The following is a 24,979-nucleotide window of genomic DNA, read 5'->3' as shown; positions in this document are numbered from 1 at the left end:
AGACTAAATAAAGGATTTAATAATAATAATTTAAACATTTACTAATATCTTTTTTTTTTTTTTTTACATAGAAGTAAGGCCAGGGAAACAGCTAAATGGAGTACATGTGGCATATGAGGTGGTGAGTGAATCTATCAGCTGTTGAAACAGTAGCAGGTGGAAGAGATGGTGTGATGAAGTTAAAATGCATCTTTTTAAAACTTGTAAGTGTTGGCACATACTCCACAGGACCTTTTATATTTGGATTTAGCCATGACAAGCCATGTGAAAAATATTGTCATTAGTATGAATTTGGTCATTAGATCTGACCTGATGATGGTGCTAGGTGAAAAGTCCATCTAATAGTTGTTGAGATACTTCCCTATGAAACACAAATGTCATACAAATATTTCATGTGTTGGTGGCCTTGACCACTTCCACACAGAAATGTTTATAGTTTGAAATCAGTTGATGTCAGTTAGCATTTATTCACTCTCATAGTACTTAGTTTAAGGTATGATATCTATGAAGGCCACAGCACAAATTCACTAAATGTTCATACTTAGACTCCTTGTGACTTGTATGGAGCCATTTTATTCAAGCTTTCCTCTAATTTGCTGCCTGTCAACATATTATGATGTAGCTCTTGGTTTAACATTAATCACTTAATGCAGCTATTTATTTGTATTTCATCACTGTCACATTTTTTCTTATTAATTAACAACACAACAAACCTGATGTTGAATCTTATTCAGTTATTTATTCGGCATGATTGTCATGGGTGTTGGATTTTATAAAACATAGTAAATATTGCTGCTACATTTATATACTGTAGATATAGGCCAACATGCAACAAGGCACCAAATACTATTTAAAAAAGAAGAAAATATATTTTTTTTCAATTTCCAATTAATCACATATTACATCACTTATTACAGAATTCAAATTTAAGTGGAGAAAAAAGAAAATCTTTAAACTGACTCTTTTCAAGTGCCTATATATCTGATCCAGTTATCAATTGATTCACGCACAGGCCTTCGGATATACTCAGCTGTTCAAGACAATAATAACTAAATGTGGCTGGTATAATAACAGACAACAGTCGTCAAATATTTAGCATGTAAACTTTCTGCAAGTATGCAAACTTCATTAACATGATTGCAAATTGTTAAATGTAGCACTTGCATGTGTGTGTACATGCATGCAAATAGATTATTTTGCTGGAACACAATGTCAATTTTTAGCTAGCAATACATACTGGCTATGATTTTGACAGTACTTTGCTACCATCCTACACTGCACACCACAGGAGACTCTGTAGACTCTTGAAAAACTCCTCACCTAAAAAATATCATGATCTACAGTATCTGCTGACTTTGTTAAGCATAAACCACAGTTATGACCTCAAGCCTCAAACGACAAAACATCTGAAGCAAGACAGCAGAGAATTAAATTCAAGTTGTATAACTAGTCAGAGTACTGCAAGGTGGGAGCACAGATGAGATTGGTAGCTGTAGGAGTGTTTGGAGGTCATTTTCAGAGGAAGTCATTGTACCTCTCCAGTCACACCGGTATGATAGGTCAAGTCCTGGTTCTGAATTTCTCTCAGATTTTGTCCATGTCTCCAGTTTGAGCTGATGAGGTCTGATCCTTCGATGAAGTGTTTAGGGCTAGCTGCATGGCCCATACGCTCAGAGGCCTCATGTAGGCCAGAGAGCGATAGATGCCCTTCTCACAGTAGGCTTCAGGAGTCTGGAACGCCATGCCCGACCTTTCCCACACAGTGCGGTAGCAACCCTCCGCCGTGCGCATACCCTCATCCTGCATACCCTGAGGAAAAAAAAGTCAGCCACAAAGGTGTGAGGCAGTGTTTCACTTAATCATACAGTCAACACCACCAGCCATACAAACATGCACTTGTCAAGTTACTTTTAAGGCAGTGTTGCTAAACACCAATCATAATATCATAAATATAAATATGAGTGTAAACTTAAAGTAATAGTTCAAAATTTTGGGAAACAGACTTACTCACTTTCTTGCCAAGAGCACCACCAAAGCTCACTAATTAACTCAACTGCCCAAAATGATTCTGAAAAACTTTAACTATTCCTTCAACAGATAGTTTTAAATGGAAAAATAACAAAGACTCTTAAACTCTGAAAAACTGAGTTAAGCCTGATATTGCTTTAACCAACTATTACACAGCTACTGATTATTTTCTCAATTCATTGTTTAGCCTATCATATGTGAAAAAAAGTCTTTTGTAATTTCCAAGTGCCAAAAGTCTTATCTTCAAAATGCTTGTTGTCCAACCAACAGTCCCAAAGATATTTCAACGTCTATCTTTTTTCCAAACTAAGCAATTGACTGATTAATCATTGTCACTTTGTAACCACCACACCGACAGCGTTTCAACAAAATGTGAGTATGATACACTTTACTGTTCCTTCTTTGATTGTAAAGCAGATGCTAAAACACACACGCTTACTTCATGGATCATAGTGGCTGCCAGTCCATACACCACTCCAATCCAGACCTCATCTGACTGGACGCTGGAGCGGTCTGGCACTCCTTCTGGACGCATGCCATTAACTGCCCCCATCTGGCCTCCAGCAAAGCTCATTACATTCAAGTCAAAGACAGATTTTAGTGCACTCTGGATTTTTTCTTTTGGAAAAGCCTAAAAGAAGAGAGGAAGCAGTCTTGACTGTCCTAATTTGAAAACATTCCCAGCTTGGTGTTTGTCACCATCCTACACCTTGGCAGAAGGAAATAGTGATACATTTACTACATTTAAAAAATAAATAAATTTGACTCTTGGTAGTATTGAAAAGGTCATTTTAGAGACAAATTTTAACCATTGTCTATACTACGTGCGTATGTTATAGTTGTCAATTGAGAAACATTTGCTATGGATATGCACAACACACAAAGGGCAGCACTGTCCATTATTAATCCTCTTTTGAGTATGTTTGAGGCTAAATACATTTATACAATACAGCATTTTACATCCATTGTAGGCCAGTCTTATATGGGCATAAAAACTGTTAAACAACAGTTGAATTCAGAGCTTATTACTAATGGTTGAAAGATTTTTGAGGGGGCATATGTGTTAACTTGCCTGGTAGTCTCCCTCCCCCAGCCCGGATGCTCTCAGGAACCAGTGGCCAGCACACTGGTCAGACATGACACTGTTAGAAAGTTCTCTCCCACTGCTGTCATAGTTGTAGTACTTGCCTAAACATGATGGAAAATATTTTAAAAAATGAGTCACTTCTAGTCTCAAGCAGCTTCACTTACAAATCATTTGGACTTCCCTAAAAACAACAGCTGCATTGCTAAATACCTTCTACAAAGTTAGATAATTTTTCTTTTTTTTTAATTGATCTTTCTAAAGTCAGTCTTGTCATACATACATGGGAATAAGAACTTTTGTTTTTCATGTATCTCACTGATCTAAATACATTATTTGAATGTTTTTAAATCAGTACTAAATTTAACCAAGTGAACCTCTTCAACATACACTAACACAGCGCAACAAATGGGTGTTTGAGCTTACCGTTCCACAGCAGTTTGTCAAAAGCAGCACAGCCTCTGTCCAAGATGTCCCTGTAATGTTGGTATTTCTCCTCATTGTCCACCAGTCTGGCCATCTTACACATCACACACAGGGAGGCCAACCAGAGCCCACCACAGTATGCACTGTTAAATACAAATGAACAAAATTACACCAGAGAAAATAGATTAATAAATTTACATATGTTTGAGGTTACAGATGAGGATCATACATCTTTTAAAGAATGTACTTAAAATTTACTTTGTAAGGTGACATAATAAGATCCCTACTTCCTTTGAATCTACAAGTTTGATTGCATAACACAAAATCGTCAAATTAAACTTAATTATTCTTCAAATCAAGTAAAGTCAGACTAGCCAGTGTGACAGATGAATCCCTTTACACAAGTTAATTTCCCAGCTTTGTGTATGGTCAGTCCCTTGTATCCACTGTCTTCAAGTTAAAAAGACAAACCAACAAGCTGATTTTGTAAACAAGAACTGTCAGCTTTGGAAGACAAAACTGTTTATCTTTGCAGAAGCTTCTGCACTTAAAATCAGCTCTCAGATCACATTTAGAGAAGCAATGCAGCCAGCAATGGGTTACACTTGTTTAGAGGCTAAGCATTTTATACTCCAGGCTCCCAATGTCTTAATAGTGTGTGTGCTAAGTAACAGCTTACTATCATTGAGCTTAAGCTTAAATACTTGTTTGCATTCAACTATTTTTATGTCATGTAACAACTGATGAAATGAATGAGATATAAGGAAACCTATAGGATGGAGTCTTGTCTAAAGAGAATATATTAAATGTCTAAAAAAATATGTAGTTTTATTCAGGCTGGTGTAGAAGGTTGCCATGTTTTTCTGTGCACTATTTAAATCTCACCTTGGTCCAGTCACTGTCCAGCCATCATAGGTCTGGTCAGCATATCCAGAGTTTTCTATTAGTCCATCTCCATCTAGGTCAAACTTAATCTCTGACTCCATCACCGCCTGACAGGTCAACCAGAGTAAGACAACAGAGTGGAACAAATTCTGAGTAAGTGACCAAATTTGACCAGATTTGTGTTTGTTCTACAAATGGCCTACAAATATTTATACAGAGAATAATTAACTGAGAATTTCCATTAGATGACTCGTGTTTCCACTGCAGCTTCACAGCAGGGAATAGCCACGCCAAGCAGCACCACTGTGGTTCCACTAAGTAGCAGGGCTGACCAGGGCCAACTCGTGCCAGCCAGTCTCCTCCTATCTGAACTGTGCTGGAGACTTAAGAGAAGTCTTTGTACTTTTGTAGCTTCTACTTGAGTCTCTGTGGTCCAGCGTTTGGTTTCACCCGTCTTCCTGTTTCTAGAGTCAGATATCAGCCTTACTGATGGGTTAAGTTAGTGTTAATACAAACCAAACCATTCCTACTGTGGCAGCTTCATAGTAAAAGCTTTCCACTGGCAAACCAGAGAAATGCTTTTATTATGAAGAACTTACAGGAAATTGCGTTTTTTCATCAAGTTAGCAGAGTTTCATTAGCAATACAGTTACACTACTTTTCCTTGCTTTGCAGTGCAGTGTAAAAACCCTTGAACTGAGCCACCACAGCTCAACTGATCACAGCTGCTCACAGCAAGGCTCAGTGCAGCCAACCACCAAAATTTACATTAACCCCATGAGACACTTGTGCCAATTTATGTCTGAATTAATCAATCTTTCAAGTACAATATTACTAAGACTGCATCAGTCAGTTATACCTGGCAGATGGGCCACATATCCTGCAGGTACTGACTGTCCTGGGTGAGATGAAAGTCCCTGTAGACCTGCAGGACAAACTTCAGATTCAAGTCCTTCCAGTCTGCAGTGTCATGAATGAGGTAGGCATTCACCCTCTGCCACGGCTCATCATCTATGGACAGAGTAATCATATAGTATTGAGAGACAAAGTTTGAAAGATTACTGGTTGAAAGCACATTTCAAGTTGATTTCTGCAAGTTGACTTAAATTTGAATGCAGAACTGAAACAAAACCTACAACAGCCTAAAAGGTAGTAAATGTAAAAATGTGGTAAAAATGGTAGCAGTCATGAGGCACAGATGTTTTATAGGTAAATAAACGTGCTAAAAAAAACATGCAAAGCCACTAGTTCTTAAAAAATAAATAAATAAATAAATAAATGGGGGGAAGGGGCGCTTTAGTGCAAGAAAAAAAAAATTCAAACTACTCTCTTCAGTGTTGTAATTAATGGAGTCTTTCTCCTACCTGGGTCTCCTATGTCATGAGGCACCACATTTTTGGCCTTGACCGGAGAATACCGCCCACTCATCAGATGGAGCCTCTCTGTTGGGTCCTGCTGAACCACACTGCCAGCTGAGGGGAGATTAATGCTGTAAAGGCTGGTACTGCGCTTTATCAAACACATGTGGTTAAATAATTGATGAAACACCAAGATAACACCACTACACTCACCAATATCATATTGCAGACTCAAGGCGAGTTTGGGCCACAGCATGATAAGTGCAAAAGAAGCGTAGAAGTGCACATCGTATGTGTTGTACATCCTGTACTCCTGACCTGGGAAACAATAACAGCTTGGTAATATGTCATGAAACACATACTTAATACCAAAAAGAGCATGGTGGCCACATTATATTTAGTTCTGACCACATGGATGAAAAGTATAACACTGAAACTGTCAGTTCATAATTTTGGCATCGAGAGCAGCCTGACTTAAAAGTATTGGCATGAAGGACCAGATAAGCGAATAAAAAGGTAAGAAATGAAGGTCTACGGTGTTATCAAAGTTTCTAGACAGTGATACTATGACACAAGGTACATCAGAATTTTAACTAATATTCATTTGCATTATTGATTAATTTGCCTATTACTTTCTCAATCAATTTGTCCATACAATGTCAGAAAATTGTTGTATAAGTTGTATTATATAAGTCAGAACTAGGTAATGTTTTGCATTTCTGCTTGAAAATTATTGAAATGACTGATTATAAAAGTATTTGCTGATTAATTTTCGATCAACAAATTGATTAATTGACTAATTGTTTCAGCTCTAAACTGCAGTGTGCTCCTTGTTTTCCTTGACACTTACCTTCTAGGTAGGCAAAACGGCCGTACTCCTTGATGACAGCAGGCTGAGCTGGGAGCCCCCCGTCCTCACTGCGGATGCCACCACTGACATCAGCATCCTCTGGTAGCTCCGTCCACACCGTCCCTCCATCCGCCACAAAGTACAACTCATTAAACAGGGCCGATTTATACCAGGAGGGAAGAGAACTATAACAGAAGTGCAACACAAACCAAGGTAAAACAGTGGTTACCTCCAGAAGGGGAACACATAGTTCAAATTCAACCATTAATGGTTTGAAAATGGGATGTCTACTTTGATAAACCAATTGAAACCATATGTATTGATGCAGAGGTCTTCATAATTTATCATTATTGGTTTACAGTCAGGGGATCATTTTTCATTTTACCTACAAAGATTTCAGAGCTGTGAACTACCTGTCCCGCAGAATTGGTCTCTGCCACTCCTCAATGCTTGTCTCCCACTGTTTGTAGTGTGTTAGGGCATAGTGACTGAGGGAGGGGGACGCATCCCCTTTGGTCCCAAAGTAACGAGTGTATCTCCTGGAAACAGAAAAGCCGCAAGCTGGTGATGTCGCCATAAGAATGCATTATGTTCAGGAACAAATGCAACAAATACAAAAAAAAGGAATTATTGTATTAGGATTAATTCACAACATTTAGACGGACAGAAAGACTGACTGACTTTATTCATGCCCTAGGGGAAATCCAATTTAATAGCTTTTAAAGGTCTAATATTTGTATTCCATTACTAGATCACTTATGTTTTTTAGATTGGTGTGAGGCTTTGAAATATGAGACAGCAGTGAAAGTATTTTTGTTTGGGAGGGGACACCTGTCACTAAAACTTTTTTCTACCATAAGGGATGCTTTTTGTGCCTTAATAACTGCAAATTATTCGAGGCAAGAAAATTGTTGAACTGCAAAGAAAGCAAAGAAACTGACATGAAATAGGAACAGACACTGAAGGCCTAACCCAAAGCAAACAACCACAGTGTGGTTTTATGCATTGTAACTAAAGAAGTATAACAATGGAGCAAACAAAGCTGAAGGGAACAGTGTCTGCATGTGACAGTGAAGCACAACACAACAGCATTACAAATACTAGCCGACATAAAGAGAGACTATTTTATGACTGTGTAAGACAAACATGACACAATCACGCCATTTGAAAATAATTACAAGAATATAACATATTAATCTCACTGACATTAAGTCAATGTAAAATGTAAATGTAAAAGAGGAAACAAGAAGCTTAAACTGTTTACCTGATGTGTTCCCTCTCCCTGGAACCAAAGGTGATTTTGGGCATGTCCCAAGCCAAACAGAACTCCAGGGTGTTATGGCTCTGAGCCGACACTGAACAGCCCACAGCCAACGCTGCTGCCACCTTCTCTCCCCTAGGCGTTGGTGGGCAGGAACCTGCCGAGGTAAGAGAGAGAAGGATGGTAGGTTACTGAGGGAGGTTTAAGCAGGTCATATGTGGCATTGCTATGAAACTCAAAGAAATTATTAAGCACTCTGCATGAAACAGAGCTGAAAACATTTTATAAAAGCACTGCTGTTATCTAAAAGAATAATAGCTAAAAACACCAAGCAAAAATAACAGTAGTAGAGAAAAGAAAATGTGAAATGGCATCTTACTAGTTCCTTTAAAAGCATTAGTGGTTTGCCCATTGTTGACATAAAACATCAGGTTTTATGTCCTTATTCACAAACCAGATGACTGAATTAACTTAAAATAGGCCCTAGAAAGAATGTGACGCTTTTCCTATAGCGGGTGCTCTTCTGTTCATCAAATTTTCATTCAACTTTTTCTCCCAATTCCTTTTTTATGTTACTTATGTTACATGTTGTCTTCATGTTGAGTAAACGACAACTTTAGACATCTGTTCCATTACACATCGGTCTCATGCTTCCACAATCTGTTTTTAAGCACTGACCTGTAGGAGAGTCCAGTCGTCCATCAGTGATGAGGTCACTCCACAGACTGCTGCAGGTTCCCTTTGGACTGAACGCTGTCTGGTGACTGATCTCCCTGTCAGGCTGTTAAAATGTGCACACAAACACACACACACACGCATGGTAAATCCAAAATCTAATGCTCATTAACGTTGCATATTTCACAAAGAAACACCAGTTGATCATTACAAATCCTCTTTCAGATAACAGAGACTATTGTTTCAAATCTTGAGTTTATTCCTTGGGAATTGCTTGAGCAACTACTCACAACCTACTACAAAAAACTTCTTGAAGCTTCTAAAATCATGAATTCAAGTCAAACCTGTTCTCGGGCCGCAATGCACAGAGTGTAAGGGTTTACTGTAGTGCAGTGATGCAGCAAGACTCCAGACACTGCCTCCCCCTCCTTCTCCAGGTGGAATGGTTCATTCCAGTGTCCCCCGCTCTTGTCGTCCTTGTGTCCCGACCCATTGACCATAGTAAACATGATGGAGACATCTAGGTCGTAATCATTCTTGTTCTCTATGTCCCACACAAATACAGCCACCGGGAGACTGGAGTCCTGAGAGAAATAAGATGTGTATGGTGGAATCGTTTTCATAAGTTTTAGGTGTGACATGCTCAAAAGATATTTTGGGGTATTTTGGGGACAAACAACATATTGACTTTAATGACTTTCTATCAGTCTATCCCTAGTTTTAATGACTAAGATGTGTTGGTTGAATCTGGAATCTAATTATTTTCTTAAATCCACAAACTTTAAAGAAACACTAGACAAAAATATCATAATTCATATTGGACTGAATAAAATCCGGGGATATCTCAGTTACCTGGTAGTCATGGGGGATGACAGGAGAAATCTGTCTGCAGGTTAGGGTGACGTTCTGTCCCGGCAGGTGGTAGACAGTCCAGGCGCGGGGGTACAAGGCGTGGTAGAAGGCATACTCCCCGCAGTAGCCCCAGTTCCAGCCTTGTAACGTGGGAGGACGCTCTACAGATAGAACCTGCTGGTAAACTGTTTGTCCTCCACGACGCAAACAGACTGTGAACTACGATAAAGAAAAGTAAGCAAAAAAAAGGGGGGAAAAATCATGGGGTTTTTTTACCTTTGTTTATGTTTATGTGAGAAGACAAGATATTTAAATTAGTTTTTATTAAGTATGTCATTTGTGCCCTCTGACGTCCTCTTGGGACATGACTAAACTTGAATAGGGATCTGTCTGTTGGCTTTACATTCAGTTGAACAGCATGTAGTGATATGAAAATTAGCACAAGAAAGCAAGTTTTTCCAGGTCCCACCCTTTCTGGCGTTGGTGCAAAACAGCACCGTCCAAAAAATGAAGCAGACCAATTACTGCTAAGTTTAAACTGTGTTACAGGGGCTTCCTTTCCCTTTTTTCTTGACACCAGGTCCATAGACGTCTCAAGAGAAGTGACTACTTATAAGTGTTCTGCATGACAAAGCCAGATAAATATCCTTTAACTAAGTCATTCTTCACCTTGTAGTATGCTTCTGCATGAGTCTCAGTCTATTTAGGATCTTGTATACCTGGTTGGCTGTGACAGTTTTGTAGTGGTACATTCCAGGGTTAAGTTGCCATCTACAGAACTCTCCCCTCCAGCCTCTTGTGATGGTACCTCCTCCAATACCGCCCAGGGGAGCACCTGCAAATTAGGAGTAAACAGCACAGAGAGGGAGGTTGTTTACCATAGAGCACATGACCAAGTCACAAAAGGCTTCAACAGACAACCCTGAAAAGTTTCCCTTGTACACTCAGAATTCAGATTTTGAAAAGTGACTTTTAAGGCCTTAAGGTACAATAGGTTAAGGGGTTAAAATAGATTCTGGTCTAAGATTATTGATTTATATACTGTAGATATCAATATATACTGTGTTCTTAAAACAGTTTGCTTTATTTAAAGAATTCATTCTTTCAGCATAAAACTTGACAAAATGAGCATATTTTTGTAAGAGCTCACCATATATTTGACGCAACGGTTGGGCACCAAACATATCAATGAATGGAGCCTTCTTTTCCACCTGGGTCTTCTTGTACCACCATTTTAGATACCTGGTTGAACACATACACCGTGTACAGTACATTGATCATCTTACAAATCTTAAGTAGAAGGATGCAGGGGTTAAAGTTAATAAAGATAGCTGAAAACAAATGAGGACATCAACAAATATACAAGAACAGAGTAAGATAGAACACCATTAAACTAATTAACTACGGTCACGGGGCTCTTAACTTTCATAGTTCACAATTTAGCATCACAAGCATATGTGCAATTAGTAATCATGCTTTTTATCTTCACTTGTTAATTTTTCTCCATTCATAGTCAGTTAAATGCAGCTACAGCTGTTTCCAAGCCTCTGGCTCCCTCAGCCTAAACCACACAAATACACACACAAATACACACAGGCAGAGAGAAAAGAGGGAATTGTGCAGCTGCATGAAGGATGCACTTATGTTGAGGGGAATGAAGTCAAAGCTCTACTTCATCTGGTTGATGTAAACAAGGAGAGTTTGTGTACATGTGTGAGTGCATGTGTGCCTCTGTGTGCAGACCTTGCTAGTGCACCAGTGTTGTATTGTAAATTATTAATTAGGCTATGTTACAAACGGTCTCAAACAGCACCTGGAGCCTGAGGCCAGAGGCTTAGAAGTTCAGCGTCAGAGCCATTAATCTGTTTCTGCTCTGAACTCTGATCTAAGACATGCTTAATTTTCTGCTAATATCCCAAAAGTATAAAGCTTATGTTTTTGGTTGAACGGTTGTATTGCATTAGACAGGCCATTAGTTTAGCACAGAGCTCGCTGCAGTGCTTATAATGCCTCTCATTACTCGCCTACATCACTTTAGCTTTTAGCTGACTGTCTTAATACACTGCAACATTGTGCTTGTATTCCCAAAGTGGAGCCCTTGGACTTTCAATAGTCCTTGAATGGTCTCAAGAAAAAGCTCCCAGAAAAATAAAAGACACTTACTGTGTAATATGCAAGACACTTGCCTTAAAACATCATTAGATATCTTATATGCATGTATATATGTTGAACAACACTAATGACTAAACACTTAGTTTGCAGAGTTGTTGCAGTTTCTGGCCTTTACTTAGCTTCCTGTTGGTAAACCTGAGCAGATGACATCGCTACAGACATTTCTGCACTGACAGTAAGGTATGCAGGCTTCATTGTCAAGATGCCCAAATGACGGTGTCCACAAATATTTGTATGTTGCTAGTATAGCAGAGTTTCACCCAGGAAATTTTTTCACAGATGAGATCCTGATGTATCTCATCTTGTGATCTTGTGCCCAGAACAACAGCCACACCTGTTAAATATATGGCATTTGCTGGCTGAAATAGCCCTTCTTTTATTGCAGGTCAGATGGTCCACCTTCCCTAATATGCACTGCAGGAAATTCTGGTATAAGTAATCAAACATTAATCCCATGTAGTAGCTCATCAACTGTCTACATCAACTGATGTCGGAACAGAGTTCTGCGCTCAGCATTCCTACTTTGTTTACATGCTTGAATAATCAATAAACCTTCAGCCACAAAAGGCTTCCCGTTTGTGAGAAATACCCCATGCAGCTGCAAAATTGCTGTGCTTGACAATACATCATTTGACTGTACTGTAAACAAAACCTCACATGAAAGCTCAGTCCAGAGAAACAACAATGGCCTGTCGATACAGCTCCACTCAGGAGATGAATGGGTTCAGTTAAAGCCTGTTATTTGAAGGTATGGTAGGTTATGCCATTATTAGGATCTTGTTGTTCCACGGCTCAGCTGGAATGCAAACAATAACCCTCACCCTGATCTCAACCTGTGAATACAGGCCGAGTCTGCTAACCTGAATCTAACCTGTGTATGCTCAAGCTGCCATCTTCTTTACAACCATAGTGCCTAGAGCAGCCTGTAGCACAATGAAAAGCAAAATGTTTTATGTCCTACTTATTGATATTCAATCACAAACACATTTACCATTCAGCAGATTTAACTAGAAGCATCGGTCCAATGAGCAGGTGACAAGGTTAGCAAAGCTCAATGGAAGGTTTTGATGTAAAAAAAAAAAAAAAAAAAAAAGGTAAATGATGAAATATAACGTTTTGTGCCACTGTAAGCTTGTATTTTTTAGGTACTGTATACCCTACAAAAAAATACATGACTTTTATATATTTTTGGTGGATAGTGGTTCTTTAGGCAAGCTTTACTGGTCACAACTAAACACTGCTACACCCTCTCGCTCTAATGATGCTTACACTAACCCTGTTTTTACCACACTGTGAACAACCTCCTCTAGTACAACCACTGTCACATTAATCAGTGCAATAATTAACAAATGTTGCCATGGCAATAAAGCAAGCTGAGACACACCTTGGATAAGAGATGGGAGGGCTTTCTTTTATCAGCCTAAGCTGAGAGTGCAGCATGTTTGTTTTACCACAGCATTGCAACATTTTTCTGAAAAGTTAAGCAAGTTTATGCTTCATTGTTTTAAAACAGACGAGCTGTTTTCTAAGAGCTTATTGTAGCAGAGCAGTAATGCAGAGGCAACACACCCTACTGTTGTTTGCTAACAGCTTTAAGGAAATTACCCTATTATGTCCTATTGAGCTGACAAGATGTGTGGGGAGGTAATGTATAAAAGTAGAAGCAGTAAAAGTGATGATTTGGATGGAGATAAACACATATGAAGTAATTCAGTCAAAGCACTTTTTTTTTTTTTTTTGAAAAGAAGTACAGCCTGAACAAGTCCAGATCACTAAAGAGCAGGCCTGACGACAGGCCTGTCTCACCAGACTCATTGACACAAAACCAAGGACTCCTCAGTCAAGCCACTCTCTTTGGATTTAAACAATAAGCGAAAGTGTTGCTTGGCTGTTAGCCCAACAGTTCACTAAAGCTGCAGAATGTACTACTTTTGCATCTCAGATGTCAGTAAGTTGTTGAGAAAACAAATACAAAAAGATCAACAGATGTGGAGATCTGTGCTCCTACAGCTGTGGGTAAACAATATAGCTGAAAAGATTTAAGCTGTATTTGCTGGCAACTGTACAAGTAGACAGTGTTTCCTGTCATACTTTTGTTGGACTGTTAATGATAGGCCACCTCAGCATTCTTGCCTTTATTGTTGCTGAGGTTTTGAAGTTGAAAAAAGAAAAAGCACCTTGAACTTGAAACTAACCTGGAACCAGAGCTCATGTACCGCTTTAAGAAGAATCAACTATATGTACATTGAAATACGAAAAGTGTGTTTTCAAGTTCAGTCTTGAGCAGGATCAGCTTAAAATCACATAAAACCAGCTCTCCCTTTCAGGTGTGGGCTGAATTTGACACTATAGGTAATACCTCCCCAGATGCTACACCATGGAAACATGCACGTGGGTTAAATGGTATAGACTAAAGGTTGCCACAACTTATGGAGGTATAAAGTGAAACAGCCAGTGTCAACACAGGAAATATCTCCAAGGTACAACTCCTCATAATAACTTAAGTTTTCTGTTCAGTCTATTGTCTGTTGACTGTACATTTAGTGGAGGGCCAGAGAGTAAAAGTCTCACCTGATTCCAAGGCCAATGTGCTCCCAGATATTGGATAGTGAGACATCTTTAGCTTGAAAAGGCTTTCTCTTCTCCTTGAACTCATGTGCCAGACAGATGCGCCAACCCTCCTTGGGTACTCCATATCCCATTTCCTTGGATACATACCTACTCATGAGGTCTGCTGTGGATTTCTCGCCCCAATCTGTATTCATTTTAGCAGGATTTCTAGCAATAGGGATGGTAAAGTCGGTGAATGGGAGCAGGAAAATTCTTGTGAGTACAAGCACAGATCTGTCACCACCTTTTGTCAACAGAGTCAATCTACCGTGCTTTCACCATGGAGCAAAAACACTGAGGTGGTGGCTGCAAGTGGCCGGGAAATTTTTAAGTGGATCAGTAAACTGCAAAGAGTCATTCCAGTGGGACAAACCGCCTCTCAAATGACAGGCTCTGGATACCTGCAGGACAGGGACCTAATAATTGCTCCTTCAGGTACGAAGTCCCAATGCCATTATAAGGTTATTCCACAGTTCCACATATTCATATCCTCAAGCACCATCACCCTCTGGATTCCGTTTTTTGTTTTTTTTTTAAAGGGATGATAGACCCTTTTTTCCCCCTTTGTATAGAGTCCGGATGTGCCTGTTTGGTCAGCTGTGGTATCTCGATGAATGGACAGCTTTCGACCGACAGGAAGTACTGAGGCTCTCGATCATTCAGCCGGGACACCTACAGTGAGATTACACAGGATAAAAAAAAAAAATGTTTAAGAAGTAGGGATGGCATTAACCTGATGAACTTTCAGGAGAGCCGATATAAAGCAAGCATCTCAGTAACCGGTGGTTAGCTGCAAGCAATACTGATAATACCACAACACCTGTGTAAGAAATCATGTAACGTTAGCTTAAGCGACCGCTCCGCTTTAAAGCCAATGAACAAGAAGTAACTCTACTAGCTAGCTCACGCAATTAAAAACATTAGAGAAGATATGAACATTTTTTTTAAAAAGACCTGAGCGACGTCGTCATTCTGCTGCAGCCCCAGCTCCACCTCTGCCTGCACCCTGTAGCTTCTGCTAGCACGGCGCTCAATATGCAAATAGTTTACATTTGTCACCAACGACGCGGGGTCGTGGTGCCCTCCATTTGTCTCCCAGGCAGCAACTTCACTGAGGATGCTGCCGCCTCTTGTTGCATAACTGGCAGATGCAAACTTCAGCCGAGCCGCCAAAGCGCCTTAAATTAGAAACCAAACAATGGTTAATCGTTGCATTAGTTTGCTGTAGTCAAAATCCGTCAAGAGTGCACGGAAATGATGCCTGACAGCCCTGACTCAGGGACTTGACGTGCAAGAAGCCGACATAACCGCTGCTGAGCCTGTACCATTTGGAGTAAAGAGCGGGGGGGGGGGCGTTTGTATTCGTACGCACTTTTTAATTTTCTCTACAAATACCATGCATCGGCAGATGTTGATACGTATACAGATTATAAACGGGTTTATTAAAATGCCTGTGTAGAATGTGCGCTGCTAGTTAACAAAATGTTATTTAGTTACAAGATGTTGACCTTTCGCCTCCCCAGCGGTTACCATGGCAACGGCCCACATTGCCTTAGCTCCGCCACGTGATGCCCTTTTAATGGCCGACCAAAAAAGTTACCGAAGTTTTACAGTGCCGTTTTATTCTTATAAAAAGAAATGATTAACTAAAATTTTATATCACTCGGACGTTAAAGAGAACGTACTTTCAAAGAAGACGCATGTTTGTTGATAGTTGTTTTCATTTTTTTCCAGTTTTATTTTCCCAGGGTTCGTTTTTTGTCGGCAGGCAGCGGCTATAGAATATCGACATTATTTTTTGTTTACTGTAGCTGGAATGTTTGCTAACTCGACAATATATGGTCAGTTCTCCTAGAAATACGGTCAAATATTTAGTTGTTTATTCTAGAAGTAAGTGTAGGTGTGCATTGGGATAAGACAACGTAATTGTTTTTGCTGCATTGTCGCTTGAGGTCAAGGTATGTGTTCAAAATATCCTGAATACAAGCTATTACCAAGTTAACTTCTGTCTGCAGCCATACAACACTTTACACACTAGTAGTATCTAGCAGGAGTATCAAAACAAATCATTTCAGATTGCAGTGCGCATTGTTCTCTGTATTCTCGGTCTTATTCTTGACTTGGGTGATGTAGCCTTGTTGTTGTCTAACGTTACAGATGATCGAGGTGGTGGCTTCCATGGCCCGAGGCCCAGTGTTTCTGGCCGGGGAGCTCATGGAGTGTCTCATAACGTTCACCAACCCGATGTCCCATCTCTCCACCTCTGCTAGCAGGTTGGATTTCACTCCTTTCACCTCTTCACTGACCACAGACCTTCGCGTAAACAGTGTGGCCAAACATGACAGCTTCTGTCTCTGAGTTTGTTGTGTGATGTATATAAAGAAGTGCACCTAAAGTTAGTGAGACAGTATATGTGGTAAAATAGTGGGAGGATGTCTGCATTAAGACAAAGCTTGGGAAATACAAATACTAGTCATGGAACGTTGTTTTACAGAACCACGTTAAATATAATTTAGACAGAAGAAACTGGAGCTTGTGTGTATTTCCCATTATATTGTTTGATATTGTCTATGATAGCAAAATGAATATCTTTGGGTTTTGTATTGTTGACCCGACAAAAGAAGGTATTTGAAGATGAATCCTTGGGCATTAGGAACTTGTCAATATTTGCTAACATTTTATAGATTAAATTAATAGTACATAATCGACCCAACAGTCAATAATTAAGATAATCAGTTGCAGCCCAAGTTTTTGTAATTTTATTAATAAGAGCAATTCCTTTTTGTATTTCATTGCCCCATCTACAGTGACCTTAGGGATCTATCATTTCAAAATTAAAAAACAAAGCAAATAATCCTGATTTGTTTAGGTTCTAATGATAATATATTCAGGTGGCTTTTTAATAAGGAGTTTTTTGTTTGCTTGTTTGTTCGTCTGTTTTTCGTTGAGATGTAGAGAAATGGTAGGATGGCTGTGATAGAGTATCTTCATCCTTTACAATAGGAGGTTAAGCAGAATATATTCTGAAAGGAAAGGTTTATTTCTTGATATATGTTTCTGTTGTTTAGGTTCAGCCTTTAATGAATTTTGAGGATTTGTACATCATGATTTGTTGCAGTATTATGTTGGTTATCTAAGGTGTTATAGCCACATTTGGACTGAGAACCATGTGATACACGACACTTAAATTAATCGTTGAACCAGTCACTCTGTGAATGCTCTTGTGTAATGCTTGTTTTCCATCTGTTCTCCAGTGAGATGCTGGCATGGGCCAGCGCCCAGATTCATTGTCAGTTTCATGCCAGTGAAAGCAGGGTAGCCCTTCCAGCCCAGGGCAACAAACAGGATGTCCAGGCTGAAAGCGACACAGTGCTTATTCCAAGCAGAGGTCAGTGGGAGGAGAAAATTGTGTCTGAGAAAAGCAGAGCTGAAAAACACTATTTGCTGTATTACACATGCATAGAAGTACATTTACATGAAGCATTTATTATGTTTAAAATAATTAAATAGGTTTTGGTACAAACTAAAATACATCAAATTTCAGACAAACATTTAGAAGGGTCTGGATATTATAGGCCTTATTTTAGTAGAGTTCTTCCTTTATGTGTAATATGCCACAAATCTCCACAATACTAATTTTTTTCTTCAACAGGAGAGCGAGGGCAGTGTGTGCTGGACACACCACCCAAGATACTATTCTGTGATCTACGCCTGGACCCTGGGGAGAGCAAAACCTGTAAGTGTTTGCATATGTGAAAAACAGAGATTCACAAAAATCCACAAGTTCAAATTGAGCATGAGTGCCACAATATGGCGACAAAATAACTTAACTAAATAGTAATGCAGCATTTACAGATTAAATATATCTCTCTGTTTGTGATTTATTCTTCCACAGATTCATACAGTGAAGTTGTACCCATAGATGGTCCTCCTAGTTTCCGTGGTCAGTCAGTGAAATACGTCTACAAACTGACCATCGGCTGCCAGAGAGTCAACTCTCCCATCAAACTACTCCGAGTTCCCTTCAGAGTGCTGGTTCTGCAGGGTGAGACGACTCTGGATCACTTAACTTCAAATGCTCATATTTTCCACTGTAAAACAGAGCTGATGAGGGATGTCACATATTCTTTGAAGCCACAAGAGTGATGAAATATTTACTTCTGCTTTACCATAATTGTTGGTGAAGAATAGAATGAGGACAACTATAGCTGCAGCAACCACCAGCCAAATGCCAGTTAAAAATTACTGGTTTATTCTAGAAAGATTTGTGTTAAGAAAAAATTATCTGTTTATATTGTGATTTACCACCAAGTCCTCCTGTCTGACTTTTATCATATTATGTACAAATAATGTCTGACGTTTTCGCATCTGATCTGTAGGGATGCCAGAGCCTCCATTTCCCCAGGATGAGGAGGTTTCCCCCTCTAACCCATTCCTAGAGGAAGAGGAAGCGAGCCGCAGGGATGCTCGGCCTTTGGAGAGAGCACTGGACATGCTGATGGTCACTACCTCAAGACGCTGCCCACGTGAGTCAGAGTCTCTGTCTCCCTGCTGTACTGTGAAAAACAGCCTCCCCAGAGTGAGATAATATTTTGTCACTTGGTATTTTATTGTGTTTGAGGTGAATGTTTGCCTGTTTTTGTGTGAAATGTTGACACTTTAAATAATTCACAGGAATAAAAAAAAGTTTACAGCAGAAAAACTGGATGTCAAAATGAAAAATTTACTTTTACACAGTATGTATTACACAATGACTAGAGAAAATGTAAAGTAGACATAAAAAATAACAGTATTTTAGGAAATTGCAAAAAAAAAAAAAGTATTCTTTGTGTAATCTCCTGAGTCTGATCCGCTTCTTTTGATTGGATTCCTGTTTGACTGGTGGGATTCTTTTTTCTTCAGACATGTTTAATATCACCAATATGCGAGGGAAAGTGGCAAAGTTCTGCATCTTCAAGACTGTTTACAGACTCGGGGAGGACATCATCGGCACATTCAACTTCTCAGAGGGTGACATCCCCTGTTTACAGGTGTCTTTATAGTTTGTGTATTTATACACTGCTGCTCACTCAGTTTTTGTACAACATTTTCCTATTTAATCAGTGTGTGAATGATGACTTCCAGTTCACCCATGTGTGTGTTTTCCAGTATTCAGTGAGCCTCCAGAGTGAGGAGGAGATCCAGCAGCACTACCAACGGCGTCCCGGCCAGGCTGTCAGTGTGACCGGACACGGACGGCACCTGGAGTCCTGCCTCCACACTGCCTCCAGCCACTTCTCCCTCCCCATCCCCCTCAATGTCACACCAGGTTTCAGTACAGACATAGGTCAGTCACCAGCAGGCTGAAATGTTTGCAAAACTGATTTCTCAAAATGCATTTTCCATGTACAGTAAAGTCACATTCAAAGACTCGGGCATCTAATTTTTTCTCTGGAAAGAATTCATTATTTCATTGATTATTCTCTATTTGGTTTGGTTTGGCCTTTATTAGTGCCTTTAATGACACGTATTTCTCAGATTTCTCAAACCCATACCTCTCTCTACAGTATCTCTTAGGTGGCGTCTGCACTTCGAATTCGTCACTGCCCGGGAGCCTATGGAACCACCCACCGTTCTGCAGAACCAATCAGAGGTCACAGTTTGGTCCGGGGCAGAACATGTTGATGTGGATACCTTCAGCTGGGATCTGCCAATCAAAGTCCTGCCTACCAACCCGGCCTTGGCATCCTACATGTCCCAGTTTACAGGGACCAACAGCATTAATATTTGACTGCGAGACTGTGACCAGGAGATGATCAGGTGTTAACGTTGTGTATCTAAGGGTCAACGACAGATATTGTGAGTGTGTGAGGCAGAGAGAAAGAGAGAGACAGTGTGTGTTTTTTTGTCGTTGTTTTTTTGTTTTGTTTTTTTGTTTTGTTTTTTGGGGGGGGGTTTTCCAGATGAGAAATGTTTGTACAGATGTGCTCATTTCAGGAGCAAAGAATCTGTTTTTTGTTTCCATTGTATATGCAGAGCCAGTGATGGATTTCATATGTTAAGTATGCAAACCTATAATTTGCCTTCATCAGATGCATTTTTTGATGCATCCTAACTTTAGAGGCTAACATATTTCTTTTAGGCAGATTGACTCACATTGACTGTGTGCAACTGTCTCTGTGGCTGTTGTGCGTTTCTGTATTTATTTAATTTTTGACTCTGCTATTTACTTGCACACTTGATATTACTGATTTTATGAGACAACTCTTTCTTATCCAATATATTTTTACTGTTTAACTGTCTTTTTTTCCAGCTTAAGCAAAGGCTGTACTGAGGTGTAAATACTGCAAGAGAAAAATTAATTAAAAGCGTTCTTTAAATTTGATAAATGATGTTTGAGGGATTCATCCATTACTTCACAGAATTCAACATAATTTCTCTGTGTAAACAAGAATTTTATTTGGAGGTTAAATGAGTTACAGCAGAGAACAGGTCAATATATTAATGCGTGTGTGTGTGTGTTTATATTTACAACAAGTCATTATTGTATTAGTTAAAGATACGGCATTTGGCTTGATGTGAGTGTCCCCAAAAACAGATTTCATTACAGACAAACTTTGACATGAAAAACTCACAATTTGTTTTAAAATGTTAAGTTGCTTTTGCTTCTTTTCAGTTTGAAGCTTACGGCCAATGTAGGCAGACAAACTGCTCACTATAATTAATAGTTAATGTCAAAAATATTCAATCATAAGATTGATGACCAAAATTTGTTCATACGGTGCATCGTTTTCATAAAAGTTTCATCAGATTCTCTGCTGGTAAATACTGCAGTTTTACTTAAATATACTTTCACAGACAAATGGTGCTAACATTTCCTTCATTGATAATACAACATCAAAACTTACACATGCTGTTAATGTTTTTTATTTGTACAGTATGTATATGACAAAAGTAGTTACTGTTATTTAACTGTAGTGGGTATTGGCTTCACAGGCGAACAGGGTGAACAGATAAGTCGTTGGTCTAGTGGCTTTCTACCCCTCGAGCTGTTGCTGCAGCTGAAGTGATCCGTGGCTGGGGTCCTTGAAGTCCTCACCTGGGGAGCAGGGCAGGCGGGGATCGGCTGCCTGCACCAGAGACACTTTGCAGGACACCGGCTCCACCCGCACCTCACACCACGCAGGGAAATCCACCGGCCGGTGCACCCTGGACATCGATGACAGTAAAGGAGAACACTTGGTGGGCTTTTACTACTTTTTCAGGCACTTTTTCAGGCACTTTTTCAGGAGATTTCAAAAAAAAAAAGATTTTCTTTCCACCCTCCACTCTAGTCTTTTTGAAACTCCTGACACTGTTTCACTCTTCACCACTGTGCTGGTTCATCAGTATCACTACGCTAAGTATTCACCTACAGGAAAATCAACCATTGATGGAGGGCTTGAATAAAAGCATAGAAAATGTTCTTGAGCCCTTGTTGCCAGTTGTAGATAGTGGCTCAGTACCTTTACTGAATTTTATTGATTGAGTTTTGAGGTACTTGTACTTTCTTTTCTGCTACCGAATACTTCTATTTCTCTACATTTCAGAGAGAAATATTATACTTATACTCCACTACATTTATTCTACAGCTATAGTTCATGGTTAGAATAAGATTGTTAGATCATGATCAAGATTTTTAAATACAAACATACGATCATTTTCTAAAATATATTGTAAAAATAAATTATAAAATATGATATATTATTCTGGATGTATTTGAAAACATCCCAACAGTATATAAAATAGTTAAACAGAGCCTCAACCAGCTATAACGTTAAAGTGCTGTTTACATCAGTGCTAATAACACAGTAGTATTAAAAAACATTTTGTAGGGGTCAATTTTTACTTCTAATATTTAAGTACATTGTTGCTATTATTTACTATACTTTACTATACTTGACTTACATTTATACTTTTATGTGACTAAAACAAAACTAGAAAACTAAACTAAAAAAATTTTACAATGTAATATTACAACTTTTACTTAAGGCCCTAAATACGTCTTCCACTACTGCTGAAAACTACACGGCAACCCACATTTTCACATCAATTTAGATCCACTACTATGAAGTAAATGTTCTGTTACTTTGTTCAGTCTCTCTGAAGCTGACTGCAGCATAATAACTGTGAGCATCTGGACACCAAACCACACAGGAGGTTTGTGTACTCACGTCTCGCAGCAACCGACACCGACAGGGTGCAGACAGGTGCACTGCATACATGAGTTGTCCATCCAGGTTTCGCCCAGTGAGTAGTGTCTTCCCTCGAACACACACAGTGCTGGAACAACATGTGGCAGTCAGACAATGAGCTCAGAAATATGCTATTTTTATATATTTTATGAATGGAGACCTGTGTTTTATTTTTTTTAAGTACTGAAAGCCAATGAGATAGGAAAAGTGTGGGGTCTCACCTCTGGAGTTGAAATGGCACTCCATGGGTGCAGCGGAGCCACCACTGGTCCACAGAAGAAACCCTGCAGCAGCAAGCACCCAGTTAACGCCGGCAATCTCCATCTTCATCTGGTCTGGTCAGCCTCTGGTTCCTCTTCTGCCCTTGCACCCTCATTTATACATCCTGAGGCTTTACGACCACGGCGTGGAGGTGTGGTTATCGCCGTCATGTGGCCCACAGTCCTGGCTGTGGAAGGTGTCAGCGGTGCTATCCACTGGGAATGAGGTGGTGGTGGTTTTTTCGGGGGGGGGGGGGGGGGTTAAGAGGAGGGAGTCTTGTGTCTTGGCACTGTTTTGGCACTCCAGAGATCACCTCGCTGCGCTTCAGCGGGCATGAACCTCTAAAGTGATAGAAACAATGACACATCCATGTGGTGACTAAGAGGGAAGGGTAGGAGAGAGGTGAGATGGAGGGCAGGGGAGAAAGGGAGGTGACGTCCAAGGAGAGGAGGTGGAGGAGAGAGGAGAGTAAGAGGGATGGAATTATCAGACATGATTCATAACCATTCAACCTCTTATATGGTTTTGTAGGCCATGTTGCTATCCAGCAACTTAAGATGTGACTAATACACATGTAAAGCAAATACTGAAATATTGATACATGATAAAACTTATATAAACCAAATAAACCAAATCTTGTCAAAAGTCAAAATGTAGATCTACAGCAGGGTAGTTTTATCATAGACAGGGAGTTGTCTGCCAGAAAGTGTCTCATGTCCCAGCCAAGAAATAGTCCAACATTTAACTCCCATAACATGGCAAATTGTAGTTTTTGCATGTAGTTTTGGATGTAGTGTTAACTTTTATTTGAAGGACAGACAGTTGTGTCAATCTGACTTTAAGAATCAATTTGGCCAAAAATTCTTCGCAAGGTCCACTTACCTGTTTTCTAGAGGCTTCAGCAATATCTGACATCATCATCTTCATCTGCTGATGAAGCCCATAAGATGTGGCCATAAACTAATTAAGAGGACTTCATGAAAATAATGTTTTGTCAAACCAATATTTAATTATATTTATGTTTTAAAAATGTTTTCACAACTCATTTATCAAAAGAGGTAATGTAATGTAATGTAATGTAAAAAATGTAATGGTCTTAGCCTATATATTGTTATTAGATATATTCTTTTTACTCCTGGATATCAGTGTTGGCCTCAGCCCCAAAGATTTATGATCTATTTAGATTATAGTGTTGTATATGTGCATTTCTTGGTAATCTTTGTGTCAGTTCTCACAAGCTCATTCCTGGAAGAAAAAAGCAAAATTTAAAAAATGTGATCTGGCTTGAAAATGCAGCATAATAGCGCTTGCTGGGCCAACAAAACATTAGCTCATCTCCCTCCACTTGTTTGCTAACTGCTGTCTGATCTGCAAGAACATAGGAAAAATCCTCTCAAACCTCTCACAGGAGGCCCTGGGGTCTCATAACGTAGCGTCTTACGTGCCGTTTCTCTGATACCTCCACAGTAATCTGAGAGTGTTGATAGGTCTCCCTCATCAGTCAGGGGTGCTTCTTCAGTTGTATGACTCACACTTGCCTGCTCACTTTTTCTATGAAGACTTGTTGCAGTTCAAGTGGTCATTGATTTGAATGTACAGGTTATGATGGAATAGTTTGGGCATTTCAGAAGTCAATTTCCTTATTCACTTATTTGTTTTATTTGGATGCTATTTCTACTATTGTTCTTTAAGTTGAGCTAGGGTGGCTTCTCTGGAGCCTATAATTCCCCTACAATATAATGACGATGAGTTCACACCCTGATATGTCAACTAGTTGTCGTCAGCATTGATGAAAAGGGAGGACCTCATCAAAACAAAAGATGAGTATTTTCCTGTCACACGCCTGTCGCCCTTCACGGGTATGCACTTAATTGGTGACAAGTGCATTTTAACTGGGAAGACCTTTTTGCTGAAAGTTCACAAGACTGTCGTCATGAAATCATCATACTTGGCATGTCAGATCTTTGATAAAATAACTGCTTTTTTTTGTTGTTTTTGCTTTTGTCATATAGTCTGCACCTTGAGCTTGGATTCTCAAATGAACAAAATTGTTTGTCCAATCTCTAAAGCCCTACAAACAACATTTCCAACAACTCTGGTGAAATAAAGCAAGGAAGAAATAATACATCCTTGGAAAATCTGAAGCCTTCATAAAAGTTTTTTTTAAAAAAAACAGTAATCATCCAAAAGTTGCAGATGGACTGAGGTCCATGTATGAATTTTAGCTGAAAGTATTTATATAACACATACATTTTATTAATTTATTTGCTTGTTTGTTATTAGTTTGCTTAGTTAGCCTTGCTG

The 24,979-nt window shown here is 39.4% G+C and overlaps 3 protein-coding genes across 7 annotated transcripts in view; 1 reads left to right on the top strand and 2 right to left on the bottom strand.

Moving 5' to 3' along the window:
* The window catches only part of rgp1 (GP1 homolog, RAB6A GEF complex partner 1), a 34,369-nt gene extending 13,800 nt beyond the window's left edge, over positions 1 to 20,569 (top strand). Inside the window, exons 3-12 of one of the 5 annotated variants that reach the window (XM_071458966.1) lie at positions 6,639 to 6,844; positions 14,774 to 14,878; positions 16,359 to 16,474; positions 17,456 to 17,589; positions 17,854 to 17,937; positions 18,097 to 18,246; positions 18,581 to 18,727; positions 19,104 to 19,231; positions 19,350 to 19,527; positions 19,748 to 20,569. In XM_071458966.1, the coding sequence (XP_071315067.1) occupies positions 14,816 to 14,878; positions 16,359 to 16,474; positions 17,456 to 17,589; positions 17,854 to 17,937; positions 18,097 to 18,246; positions 18,581 to 18,727; positions 19,104 to 19,231; positions 19,350 to 19,527; positions 19,748 to 19,971 (1,224 nt within the window). In that variant the 5' untranslated portion in view covers positions 6,639 to 6,844; positions 14,774 to 14,815 and the 3' untranslated portion in view covers positions 19,972 to 20,569. Of the gene's footprint in view, positions 1 to 6,638; positions 6,845 to 14,494; positions 14,637 to 14,773; positions 14,879 to 15,761; positions 16,160 to 16,358; positions 16,475 to 17,455; positions 17,590 to 17,853; positions 17,938 to 18,096; positions 18,247 to 18,580; positions 18,728 to 19,103; positions 19,232 to 19,349; positions 19,528 to 19,747 lie in introns of those variants that run through there. The other 4 variants (XM_071458965.1, XM_071458969.1, XM_071458968.1 and 1 more) reach the window with 4 other exon arrangements.
* Positions 720 to 14,452, bottom strand: gba2 (glucosidase, beta (bile acid) 2). The gene is made up of 17 exons (XM_071458964.1): positions 14,163 to 14,452; positions 10,570 to 10,661; positions 10,139 to 10,254; positions 9,420 to 9,638; positions 8,912 to 9,151; positions 8,571 to 8,673; positions 7,896 to 8,049; positions 7,045 to 7,170; positions 6,632 to 6,816; positions 5,995 to 6,099; positions 5,788 to 5,895; positions 5,283 to 5,434; positions 4,424 to 4,530; positions 3,539 to 3,681; positions 3,101 to 3,216; positions 2,468 to 2,659; positions 720 to 1,809 (listed from the first exon to the last, which is right to left on the bottom strand). The coding sequence occupies exons 1-17, from the start codon at positions 14,354 to 14,356 to the stop codon at positions 1,585 to 1,587; spliced, it is 2,577 nt and encodes an 858-aa protein (XP_071315065.1). The 5' UTR covers positions 14,357 to 14,452; the 3' UTR covers positions 720 to 1,584.
* A 75-nt stretch (positions 20,570 to 20,644) lies between the features above and the next one.
* msmp1 (microseminoprotein, prostate associated 1) lies at positions 20,645 to 24,267 on the bottom strand. The gene is made up of 3 exons (XM_071458972.1): positions 22,636 to 24,267; positions 22,394 to 22,502; positions 20,645 to 21,389 (listed from the first exon to the last, which is right to left on the bottom strand). Exons 1-3 carry the CDS (start codon positions 22,742 to 22,744, stop codon positions 21,218 to 21,220), a joined length of 390 nt encoding a protein of 129 aa, XP_071315073.1. The 5' UTR covers positions 22,745 to 24,267; the 3' UTR covers positions 20,645 to 21,217.
* Positions 24,268 to 24,979: the final 712 nt, after the last annotated feature.

Source organism: Trachinotus anak, unplaced genomic scaffold (assembly GCF_046630095.1).
Source record: "Trachinotus anak isolate AG129_WGS33_773 ecotype Australia unplaced genomic scaffold, CSIRO_AGI_Tana_v1 ptg000023l, whole genome shotgun sequence".
Lineage (NCBI taxonomy): Eukaryota > Metazoa > Chordata > Actinopteri > Carangiformes > Carangidae > Trachinotus > Trachinotus anak.
This window is presented reverse-complemented; position numbering and strand designations above follow the sequence as displayed.

What these genes read in the sequence shown, in the direction of transcription:
- gba2 (XM_071458964.1), bottom strand. Translation starts at nt 14,356, where the DNA reads ATGAATACAGATTGGGGCGAGAAATCCACAGCAGACCTCATGAGTAGG. An exon ending in CCGTTTTGCCTACCTAGAAG is followed by an intron (nt 6,100 to 6,631) that starts GTAAGTGTCAAG and finishes ATTGTTTCCCAG; the next exon opens with GTCAGGAGTACAGGATGTAC. An exon ending in TGACAAACTGCTGTGGAACG is followed by an intron (nt 3,217 to 3,538) that starts GTAAGCTCAAAC and finishes CATCATGTTTAG; the next exon opens with GCAAGTACTACAACTATGAC.
- msmp1 (XM_071458972.1), bottom strand. Translation starts at nt 22,744, where the DNA reads ATGAAGATGGAGATTGCCGGCGTTAACTGGGTGCTTGCTGCTGCAGGG. An exon ending in GTGCCATTTCAACTCCAGAG is followed by an intron (nt 22,503 to 22,635) that starts GTGAGACCCCAC and finishes ATGTTGTTCCAG; the next exon opens with CACTGTGTGTGTTCGAGGGA. An exon ending in GGTGTCGGTTGCTGCGAGAC is followed by an intron (nt 21,390 to 22,393) that starts GTGAGTACACAA and finishes ATCGATGTCCAG; the next exon opens with GGTGCACCGGCCGGTGGATT.